The sequence below is a fragment of the Oryzias latipes genome, chromosome 20 (genome assembly GCF_002234675.1).
Source record: "Oryzias latipes chromosome 20, ASM223467v1".
In the NCBI taxonomy this organism is placed as follows: Eukaryota; Metazoa; Chordata; class Actinopteri; order Beloniformes; family Adrianichthyidae; genus Oryzias; species Oryzias latipes.
Window position 1 is genome coordinate 4728395 of NC_019878.2, and position 12291 is coordinate 4740685.

The following is a 12291-nucleotide window of genomic DNA, read 5'->3' on the forward strand; positions in this document are numbered from 1 at the left end:
CATGGAAGTACTGTTCTTTGTTTGCTCCACGACTGCAACTTTTCCTTAGTGGTGGATAACCAACAGTAAGATCATTTAACGGTTTCACTATTTTCGAGTAGTCTCTGATGAAACGTCGGTAATATCCAGCAAAACCCAAAAATGAGCGCAACTCTTTCAGGTTTTTAGGAACTGGCCAGGTTTTAAGAGCCTCCACTTTCTCTGGATCAGTTTCAACACCATGCTGGGACACAATGTGACCAAGGTACCTAACTGAAGTTTGAAAGAACTTACATTTTTCCAGAGACAACTTCAACCCATATTCTCGAAGGCGATTCAGCACATTTAGCAATCGGGCTTCATGCTCCTCAAGCGTCTCTGAAAACACAATGAGATCATCCAAAAAGACTAAAACTTCTTTGAGGTTTATGTCACCCATGCATTTCTCCATAAGCCTTTGAAAAGTGCTAGGAGCGTTAGTTATGCCCTGAGGCATTCTGTTAAACTCCCAAAAGCCTAATGGACACACAAAAGCGGTTTTTTGCTTGTCTACTTCATCAACTTCGATCTGGTAATAACCAGACTTGAGATCGAGAACAGAAAACCATTTGGAACCTGTGAGAGCTGAGAAAGTTTCTTCAAGGTTAGGGAGTGCATATGCATCCTTTATGGTTTGCATATTTAACTTCCTATAGTCTATGCAGAGTCGGACATCCCCATTTTTCTTCCTAACAACAACTATAGGGGAAGAGAAGGAAGATTCAGATTCTCTGATCACTCCTGCATGACTGAGTTCCTGCAAATGCCGTCGAACAGCATCAAGATCTTGTGGACGTATCGGGCGAGATTTCTGTTTAAAAGGCGTCTCGTCATTTAAGTTGATGTGATGCTTGACTTTGTCGGTGCGACCAAAGTCTAGATCGTGCTGAGCAAACACATCGGGCATTGTACTTAGTTTTTCCCTTATCCTCTCCTTCCATTTTAAGGAAACAGGGGAATCACCAAAGTCAATGGATAGTTTTGTAGATTCACTTGACTTGGCAAGTGTCCCATTTTCCATTGATTCATCCTGAATTTGCTTACTTGTAACAACTTCTTGCAGGGCTTGAATCTCAGCGATGACAGTTCGTGGAGAAATGACAACATCATGTTTGTTTTCATTGCGCACAGCCACTGGTACTCTCTGTGAGAAAGAGTCAGACAGAGTTATCAAGCAGTTACTGACAAACACACCTCCTGGCAAAGACGATTTTGAGGGGGGTTCAACAACAACCCAATTTCCTGTGGTTTCAGTTATAACACAGGCAAATCCCCCTAAAACACAGTGTTGACCTGCAGGAATAATTTGTGGGTCACTTCCAGATAACCTCACTAGTCCTATGCAACTGTTTTCTTTCTGTTTCCATCTCTGACGCATAGCCTTTAAGACAACTCTATAACCCAAGGGTAGTGCACGCAAGTCTGCTTCTGATATAGAGCAACATTCATACACTTGGTCTAAGGTGTTGGTGCCTATCAAAAGTTCAGATGTTGTGTCGCCACACGTGTCAGGAACAACTAAAGCAAGACTGTTTACTTTTACTTCTGAACCAAAGCAATCTTTTGGAAAAGTGATGTCGATGCTTATAAATCCTAGATAAGGCACTGTTTGTCCGTTCGCAGCCTCAACTTTCAAAAGCTCATCAAGAGGCTGAATGTCTAAATGTAAAAGATTTTCTCATAGAATGGCTGTGAAACAGTTGTGACTTGTGATCCTGTGTCAAGCAGGCAGTTGACTTTTTTGTTTTCAACTAGTAACTCTGCTGTGTACTTCGCTCCAACCAGACCTTTAAGGGTTTTTGGTGGGGTCGATCTAGAATGAACAAAGAGTTTTTTGTCTTTGTTATTTTTCTTTTTGAAAGTGGGACTAGTAACAGCACTTTTAGCTCTTGTGTGTCCCTTAACAAGAGCCGACTCTAGTTTAAAGTCAGAGTGCAGTCCTGTCCATGTTGACTATCCCACACAGACTGTTTTTCTCTTAGCTGCTTTTTCTTGGCAGCGACTAAAGCTGGATTGGGATTATTTGAGCAGGTGGATGCTATGTGACCATCTTCGCCACATTGGAAACAATACCATGGTTTTGGTCTGACACTGGAAGCTTGGCTTGTGACAGAATTTTTCTCTGATGGTTTGGGCTTAATTGGGGTTTTCACACTAGCTTTAGCAGCTTTAGCTTTCTTCTCCGTTTGGGAGGTCAAATTTATAAGCTGGTTCTTAAGATCAGTGACTTGTTTCTTTAATTCTGCTACACTGCTTTCCTGAGGTGACAGTTCCCGTTGATGCCGTGGTGTTTCTAATTTGGTAAATCGACTCTGAAGATCAGAAACCTGCTTTTTCATTTCACTTATATCAACTTCAACAGATGTGTCTTGTGCGACAGAACTTGCACTAACAAAATTTGAGCTAACCTTTTGTCTGGACGTGCCAAGATGTTTCCTCATTCTATTTTCCTTTGCAACGTGTCTATCCTCTTCAGTTCGCAACTGCAACAACAACTCAGAAAAGGAAGGAGGGTTATTTCTCTTTCTTTCAAGTTGAAGATCTGCTATCAACGCATCATTCCAACAACCTCTACAAAACTGACGTAAAAGATGCCTGTCCGCTTCACTTGGTAAAATACCACCCTGTTTTTGCACTTTTGTGATCACTGTTTGTAGTCGCTGCAAGTAATGCGACGGTTTCTCTCCATGGTTTTGAAGTGTGTTAAGGAATTTAGCAAAAAGCTCATCACCATCCTCTACCACTCCAAAAGCTGACTCTAACAATTCAAGGTAAGCTAAAGGTGAAGCCTGGGGTCCTAGATGTTTTACAATGTCAGCTGCCGGTGACAACAAACTATCAAGAATCTTTCTTGAACGTTGCAAATCTGAGAAAGAACTGTCCTGCAATATGAGCTCCACACTAGTTCTCCATGACTCAAAATCGGTTTCATGACTAGGACAGGGAACTCTCCCAGAAAAACTTCTAATCTTGAAGGAAACACTTTGGGTAGCTGAAGTCTCATTCCTGACTATGTGTTCAACAATCATGCGCTGCACTTCTGGAGGATTGACAAAGCCTGCAGTTTTTTCTTGGACGCCTTCTCTTGTGTTAAAAGAGAAAGAATTTGGGTCTTTTCCAGTAGTGGACACAGGTTCTGGTGTAACTACACCAGCAGGGGCAACCTGAGGGAAAACCTGAGGGTCTGCCTGCGACTGTGGATCAGATTCACTCTGTGTCTGTGCGTTACATGGGTTTTCTGGCTGTCCAGCACCTGCTGTAGCTGAAGTTTCGCAAATGGAAAGCTGATCTTTCAGAATTTCTTCAAATGACTTGCCAGTTATTTTAGAAAGTCTTTGGAGTTCACTCATGAATCCATCAGTAGCACTACGAGCAGCAACTGGTAAGTATTCAGCAGAAAGTGCTCTGATCTCATAGGTGACATGACTAGGAGATTCAAAGGTGTATGGAAGCACAGGACTAAGGGTGCAAACAGCGGAACCACTTTCATATTCAACAATAACATGTTTGTGGTACTGGGATCGAGGATTATCAATCCGGATTGTTCTAGCAATGCGTCCATATTTAATTAAGAACTCTGTTAGTTCTTCATCCATTTCTGTTTCAGTAAGGCCCCTCACAATTACAGAGTTAGACACCTTCACATTTTCACTTTCAACCACATCCATTTTTTCTCTCGTTATTTTAGTCAATGTCTAAAGTGGTCTGTTTTACTAACTGTTATTACTTCAACTGCTCCTGGCTGGCTCGCCAAAAATGTAGCACCTCAAATGCTGAGTTGGACCAGAATAGTTCTAGGTTCAGAGGAGCAGTTGAGTACACTAAATTAAATAAATGACCACAGACCACAATTATGATTTTTTAACTTTTGACTTATTTATAAATGGATGGGAATTAACAAAAACACTTTCAAACAGTTCCAGAACATGAACAATTAAACCTGATAACCCAAATAAAATTTGTGTAGAAAGAAAATTGGTTAACCCCGGGGTTGGTCAAATTTTACCTTGCAAGGTTTTCAGAAAAAATACTTTTTAGTTCAGTTTTAAACCCAATATACGAGGTTGGTTCCAAAAAATATAATGCAATAAAATTATGTAAAATTCTCTTAATCAAAACAATATCTAAAAATAGAAATACAAGTCTGTTCCGTCCTTGGGCAGTTCTTTCAGATCCAGGTGATTGGGCACCTGTGGAATTAAGGTAGTCACTCTCCTACCACGATTGAACGCAATGTTCAATTTCCTCTTTGCGGCAATCAGTGTTCCAGGTTAAGGTTGTTTCTTTTCAGACTCCAGTTGGGTGGCTCGCCATCACCAGACTTCCGTCATTTGCTGCGGTGTGTGGGAACTGGGCACTCGCGACGGTGGTGAATTCACACAATGGAAAAAAACCTGATCAATTCCTTTGTAAGTGTGAAACAAAACAAAACGTGTTATCTGGGAGGCAATATCTTGAAGACAATTGTCTTTCTTTCAAGAAAAACATAAAAGAACGGGGACAACTCGCTCACGTTCTCTCAGCAGTCTGAGGTCCAGCTCACAGATCTCACATCTGACGTATCCCTCCGCGCATGTTGTTCTGTCCTTCCCAACCTACAGCGCCCTCTACAGGATAAAAAAAAACTTCTCCCACAAGTTCTAGTAACCTGGGTTACAACTGATTCAAAACACCCAAGAACACTGTACACAAGGCATGAAAACATTAACACAAATAATCTAACAAATGGCATAATCATCTTCATCGAGGAAAACAGAATAAAATTAACTGTAGCTCTTAAGAACAGAAGAGGTAGGAAGGCATTTTGCTGTACTTGGAGAATGACCCGGTTGGAGGTCATGATCTGTGATGCTACGTTCACGACGCCCTCGACAACGCACTTTCAGTGAAAAGTACAGTGGTGGACAAAATTGTTGGTACCCCTCAGTTAAATAGAAAGTCTACAATGCTCACTGAAATGACTTGAAACGTTCAAAAGTAACAATAAATTAAAATTTGTTGAAAATTAAAAAATCAAAATTAGCCATTACTTTTGAGATGTTGATTAACAGAATTATTAAAAAACAAACTAATGAAATAGGACTGGGCAAAAATGATGGTACCCATAACCTAACATTTTGTTGCACAACCTTCTGAGGCAATCACTGCAATTTAACGGTTTCTGTATTTGTCAATGAGCCTTCTGCACCTGTCCACAGGTATTTTGGCCCACTCCTCATGAGCAAACTGCTCCAGCTGTCACAGGTTTGACAGGTGTCTTCTCCAAATGGCATGTTTCAGCTCCTTCCACAGATGTTCTATGGGATTCAGATCTGGGCTCATAGAAGGCCACTTCAGAATAGTCCAACGCTTTTCTCTTAGCCATTCTTGGGGGTTTTTGGCTGTGTATTTTGGATCGTTGTCCTGTTGGAAGACCCATGACCTGCGACTGAGACCAAGCTTTCTGACACTAGGCAGCACATTTCTATCCAGAATGCCTTGATAATCTGGAGATTTCATTTTACCTTGCACAACTTCAAGACCGCGAAGGGGAGTCCGAGGGCAGGGATGTCCAGTTTAGTTTAGTGAGTTTGTTAGTTCAATTTAGTATTTTCATATTGAATTCTAGGTATTTATGATCCTTTTGATTTTATGTTTAACTTTTTCAATTACCAATACGAAGCCCATCAAGACGACTGTTGTTAATTTGGGCTATACAAATTAAATTGAATTGAATAGAATAGAACTGAAGACAGCCTGTGCGAGATGCAGCAACACAGCCCCAAAACAGAACTGAGCCTCCTCCATGTTTCACAGTAGGGACAGTGTTCTTTTCGTTGTATGCTTCCCTTTTGAGTCTACCAACATAGAGCTGATGTGCCTTACCAAAATGCTCCAGTTTTGTCTCATCTGTCCAAAGGACATTTTCCCAGAAGCTTTGTGGCTCGTCAACATGCATTTTTGGCTTTTTGATGGTTTCCTTTCAACAGTGGTTCCTCCTTGGTCGTCTCCCATGAGGTCCACTCTGGCTCAAACATTGAAGAATGGTGCGATCTGACAGTGATGTACCTTGATCTAGCAGTTCACCTTTAATGTCTTTGGAGGTTGTTCTGGGCTCTTTGGATACAGTTCAAACTACCCGTCTCCTCAATTTGTCTTCAATTTTCCTCTTCCGGCCACGTCCAGGGAGGTTGGTTGCTGTCCAGTGGGTCTTAAACTTCTGAATAATATGTGCCACTGTTGTCACAGGAACTTACAGCTGCTTAGAGATGGTTTTATAGCCTTTACCTTTAAATGATGTCAATTAAAGGACATACCTGAGTTCATCATGACCCCCTGGGCAATTAGTTCTCAGTCTTTCATAGAGGTACCATCATTTTTGTCCAGCCCTATTTCATTAGTTTGTTTTTTAAATAATTCTCTTAATCAACAACTCAAAAGTATTGGCATATTTTGATGATTTATTTTTCAATAAATTTTAATTTATTTACTTTTGAACGTTTCAAGTCATGTCAGTGAGCATTGTGGACTCTCTTTCTTTAACTGAGGGGTACCAGCAATTTTGTCCACCCCTGTATATGTGAACGCATGTATATGCGCGCTTCAGGCATCCACATTCAAAACACTCACATTAATGTGTATTTTTAAGACCATTTTTGGACTCTGAGTACAAAATGCGTGCTCATTGAACTCGTGCTGAAAGTCAGACTAGGTCAAACTTTGACTGAGGGACTCAGATTTGGTAGTGATGTATGAATGGCGTCCTTTTAAATTCACGGAAGTGCCAACCGTTTGAAAATTGATCATGGAGTAGAAATTAATTGTCGCAGTTTGTGTCCGGCTGGAATTACGACATCAAATGTTTCATTTATCGGAAACGAGCTGTGAAAGAAAAACCCTAGAACGAGATTCATGGGGTTTGCTCTGCTATGACATGTCACACCGAGCTGCGTTTTGTGCTTTCTTTGAACCCGTGTCACATGCCCGGTGTGAATGTAGCACAACTGTACAGGGTGCAGAAGGGGTCTTTGTTCTTTCACTTATCTTTCCTCCTGGTGTGTTCAAGCAAACTCCTGAAATCTGAATAGCAGCAAACGTTTGTAGACCAAAAGAGAGGCTGATGACCTGCATCTTCTGGCTGAAACTGCCTTGCCTTCGTTTCTCCTTCAAATTCAACATGACTAAACTTCTGTGATCCTGATTTTTGCAGGCCACCTCTGAGGTTGCCACCCCATGAACCCCCCCCAACAGACCTTCACCTACGCTTCAGCTTGACAGAGAAGATCCAAGCTGCAGAGCTGCATCTTCGAGATAATAACCTTGACTTTTCCAATGACGGTTCCCTCCGAGGTGTGAACAAAATCATCCATACTGCTGAAACATCCAAGTTGGAAGCAGGAGAGAACTTGAATGATTCCAGGAGCAACTTCAAAAACATGAGAGACAAAACGCTCCACACGGAGTTTCGTGTGAACCTGTCTCACACCAAAGAAACCTGCCATCCAAAGATCCACATTGTTTTTCTCAAAACACATAAAACAGGGAGCAGCACTGTCTTGAACATTTTATACCGCTTTGGAGAGAGCAGGAACCTGACCTTCGCCTTACCCGTGAACAAACACGTCCAGCTATTTTACCCCCATTTCTTCTCGGCCCACTATGTTGAGGGCTTCAGCAGCAGACATGTGAAGGAGTTTCACATCATGTGCAACCACATGAGGTTCAAGAAACCTGAGGTAAGCTTCGTCATCATGAAACCTTCAGCGTTTTTCTGTTTGATTTGTTTCAAATGGGGATGAGTCCTCAGTTGGGGGGACAGGTGTCGAGTTAAATATTTTAGGTTGATAATGTTTTTGCTTTAAGTCCCACTCCGATAACCTTTTGATCTGTTTTCAAAGGATTCCCAGTGGTCTTTTACTTATGATCATGCTGTTTTTAGCCAAAATCCAAAATACTGTATTGTTTTTAGGACATCTTTTTGCAGAGCGGCAGGAGTTCATTAGAAACTCACCTCTGAGTTGTGGGTGGGGGTAAACCAGTGATCATTTCCTCATCAGTCCTTGGTTTACACTCGCTCCCTCTAGCTTACAGCCCCTCACAACCCCAACCGATAGTACAGACCAAAGGTTTGGACACACCTTCTCATTCAAAGAGTTTTTCTTTATTTTTATGACTATGAAAATTGTAGAGTCACAATGAAGGCATCAAAACTGTGAATTAACACGTGGAATTATATACATAGCAAAAAAGTGTGAAACAACTGAAAATATGTCATATTCTAGGTTCTTCATAGTTGCCACCTTTTGATTTGATTACTGCTTTGCACACTCTTGGCATTCTCTTGTTGAGAATCTATCAGTGTGAATCTACAATTTTCATAGTCATGAAAATAAAGAAAACTTTGAACTTTGAAAGAGAAGGTATGTCCAAACTTTTCGTCTGTACTGTTTACAGAAGTTTTAGGATTAAAACTTAGTTTCTGACTATATCTTTATTCAAATTGTGTTGAATCAGAAGCAGATGAAAAAAATGCTGTTTGAAAACTCTTGGAATTTTGCACAAACAACAACGACAGGCAACAGTCTTCCTGCTACACTCCATTGTGATTCATCCACTTGCAGACAAATAGATCCATGTAGGTCTTTGTTTTCCTCGACTGAGCTGGAATCTGAATCCAAACTGTACGGCTGGATAGTTCCAACATTTCTCACCATTTGTGATGCCCTGATAATGTTACAGAATGTCCTCCATCATGAAAAAAATGCAGTTGGCCCTAAAGTGCAGATCACATCAACAAATCACTCGACTCCAAAAAACATTTAAAAGGGTGTGTATAATGCAAAATCAAATTTCTGAGCTTTTAAGTGTATTATAATGTTTATTCCTCACAAATAACAGCCTCAAAGTGGTGCCTTGGTCCATTCACAAATTTCTGAGTATTCCTCTAAAAACCTGCACTCTGAGCACCAACTGCTCCCAATCCACGAGTGGGTCCTCACATTGTGATGTCATAAAGTGAGGAACAGCCCCTTCCAGGAGGAGTCTGCGCTGCCAGCGGCAGACACCCACTTTCTCCGTGGAGCTGGACGTGTTTGGAAAAAAGCTTTGATTTAATATGCACAATATGTACATCCATCTTTGCAAAAGGTTGGATGTTGTTTATTTTCGTAGGTGAAACACAGACTCTGCTGAAGCCGACTCTAGGCTGACGTCATGAAATGGCCGGCCCCCACAAGGAGTGAAAGGCGGAGCCTCAGAGATCAGGTCGTCTTACTTCCGGGTCGGAAATTGAACTGTGAAAATAACTCACATTTCATTACACAAATCATTCCTTAGTGCGTCAAAGGTACACGGCTTGATAACTTGATTTAAAGATACCAACAACAGTTTAAGAAGCAAAACAAATATTTAAATATTTAAAAAACAGCATTACATTTTAGAAAGCAAAACAAAATTCCACAACCCAAATGAAAAAAATGAAAAACAAAATACTATTTCAAGAAACAAAGGAAATTCTTGAAAACAAACTGAAATGTTAAATAAAAATGAAACTCAATGAGAAACCTGATTAGGTAGGTATTATGGGAAATAGCTGATTGGATGATGAAACTTCTGTTAAAATGTTGGACAAACGTCATCATCCAATAAGCAAGTCCCATAGAACCTACAGTTTCTATAAAAAAATATTAGCATTTCGGAAAGCAAAAGATATTTCCAGAAAACAAAATAAAATGTTGAAAAACAAAGCACAATGAGAAACCAGAAAAAGTAGATACTGTGAGACATTGCTGATGGGAAAATGACGTTTGTCAATCATTTATTTTTTAAACATTTCATTTTGTTTCCTGAAATTTACTCTTGTTTTTGAAATATTTTTTCATTTTTGTGCCTGACATTTTGATTTCTGAAATTTTCTTTTGATTTTTAAAATGCAAAGTTTTTTGAATTTTTTTTGTCATTAATTAGTTTTGTTTTTGGTGTGATTTTTTAAATAATTTTGCATCGAGTGATTTGTTGATGCGATTTGCACTTCAGGGCCACCGTAAAAAATTGCTACAAAAAGATGCTGAAAACAACAAAAACACAATCTTCATTTGAGAAGGTCTTTAAATGATAGATAGCACCAGCATTTATCTGTCTAGATCTTTGTCTGTTTATTTTGGAGGGGATTCAAGGATATACTGTAAATTCTGAGGGATTTCATGCAGTTAAACAGATTTCTTGAGTTGTATTTTTCATTACAAACCAAAATTCTGCAACTTTTTGGTTCCTTTTTCTGATCAGAAGCATTGATTTCAGTCAGAGGATGCAGGAATATTTTACACAGAGATCTGTAGACCCACCAGACCTTCAGAAACAGAACAGATTGAGGAAAGCATTGTGACAGGGCGTTGGTTTGTTGGTACTGCAGTGATTTCTTATGTGTGTGGTTTTATGGCTTTCTCAATATCTCCATAGTTTATTGTAACTAAATTAATATTATTATACAACTGAAACTGAGCCATATAAACTTTATTACTGTGACCAGGGCCTGTCTAAGCTGTTACCCTTTGGAACTATGAAATATATACTGATTTCAATAATGTAAAACAAGAGAAGTGATGGTGAAAACAAATGTTGTCTTCAGAGCCTTCAGAAATTTTATTCCAGCTCTCATAAATGTTTTCATTTACCGTCAACGAATATTTTTGTTCTATTTTTAACGATGTTTGTTTGCTCATATTGAATGGACCAAATAGTCTGTTTTTCTGTCTGTCAGAGCTCTGAATGGATTTATTTTCAATCCTTCAAAATTAAAGATTACATTATTTAATTTGTTGATTAGTCCCCCAAACAGCTGCATTTTATGATTGATGAAGGTCAATCAAAAAAGGAGATTGGGTGGGGCTGCATTTAAAATGTTGGATCCAGATGTAGCCTGACTATCTGTCTTGAGCCTCCATGTAACCTTAATAAATGTTTTGTTTATGACTCCCACAGGTGGCAAAGGTGATGCCCAAGGACACGTTTTACTTTTCCATACTGAGACATCCTGTTTCCATGATGGAGTCTATCTTTGTTTACTACAAAAGCATTCCAGCCTTCAGAAAAGCGCACAGCCTGGACGACTTCTTGAATACCTGCTGGAAGACTTACAGTTCTTCAGAGACCAGCAACCAGTACGCACACAATGTCCTGGCCTTTGACTTTGGGCTTCCTAACAACGTGGATCCAAAAGACCTGGACGAGAAGGCTGGTCAGGCAATTGCAGCCATAGAGCAGGACTTCCAGCTGATTCTGATTTCTGATTACTTCGAGGAGTCCATGGTACTGCTCAAGCACGTCCTCTGCTGGTCCCTGGAGGACGTGGTGTCGTTCAGGCTGAACAGTCGTAGTGAGTGGACCCATAACAAAATTTCACCCGAAACTGCAGAGCGGATCAAGAGATGGAACGCCTTAGACTGGAGGATTTACCTGCACTTCAACACCACCTTCTGGACCAAAGTAGACCACCTCATTGGACGGCAGAAGATGAAGGCAGAGGTATCACAGCTGAGGATGTTGCAGGCCAAGTTAGCAAGAACCTGTCTCAAAGGCGAAGGGGCCGTTGACCCATCAAAAATAGAGGACTCTGACCTGAAGCCGTTTCAGTACGGAGCAGCTGTAATCCAAGGATACAACTTAAACCCCAACCTTGACACACAAAGCAAGAGGAAATGTCAGAGACTCGTCACTCCAGAGCTGCAGTACACACATCAGCTTTATGCACGGCAGTTTCCACAAGCTTCTTCTCACTTCAGACTCCCCACTAAAACCGCCTCTTTCTCGTGGCGAAAAGGGAAAGAGTCTGAAACTATCGTCCAGAGATGAGACCTATAAGGAAACAACGCTGGAGGAACCAAATAACAAAACAGCTTAATGAAAAGTTTAGTTTTTATTTTGTTTTATTTTATTTATTTATTTTTGGCGGGGGGGATGGGCGCTGATGGTTATTGACTGTATATGGTAACTGGACTGAGTGACCCCTCTCCCCTGTCGTTCCAAACAGGAAGTACTTGCTGGCTCCAAGACGCCAAAATCCCATAGACTTCTATAGAGTAATAAACAGCTGTTACGCAGTCATTCTATTGTCCGAATAACCATTCTTGCTCTATTACCTTTTTTGACATCTTCTTGATAATCCTCATTTCTTTTCATGATTTTTTTTAGTGCAAATTATTCAAGTTCTAAACTGACCAACCAGATGCCTCAATAAAAGTACTGTATGTGGTGCCTGCTTGGCCCCGCCTCCAAGTTTCAAAACGTTTGATTGAC

At 40.4% G+C, this 12291-nt stretch overlaps 3 protein-coding genes across 3 annotated transcripts in view; 1 reads left to right on the forward strand and 2 right to left on the reverse strand.

Moving 5' to 3' along the window:
• Positions 1–1923: 1923 nt before the first annotated feature.
• LOC111946689 (zinc finger CCHC domain-containing protein 18-like) lies at positions 1924–4039 on the reverse strand. The gene has a single exon (XM_023950411.1). It carries the CDS (start codon positions 3684–3686, stop codon positions 1935–1937), a length of 1752 nt encoding a protein of 583 aa, XP_023806179.1. The 5' UTR covers positions 3687–4039; the 3' UTR covers positions 1924–1934.
• A 3119-nt stretch (positions 4040–7158) lies between these two features.
• The window catches only part of LOC101170716 (probable polyketide synthase 1), a 28698-nt gene continuing 23565 nt past the window's right edge, over positions 7159–12291 (reverse strand). Inside the window, exon 11 of the transcript XR_002292607.2 lies at positions 7159–7256. The gene's annotated coding sequence lies outside the window, so the exon portion shown is untranslated. The remainder of the gene's footprint in view (positions 7257–12291) is intronic.
• LOC101170473 (galactose-3-O-sulfotransferase 2-like) lies at positions 10728–11943 on the forward strand. Its single transcript, XM_020712538.2, has one exon. It carries the CDS (start codon positions 10990–10992, stop codon positions 11845–11847), a length of 858 nt encoding a protein of 285 aa, XP_020568197.1. The 5' UTR covers positions 10728–10989; the 3' UTR covers positions 11848–11943.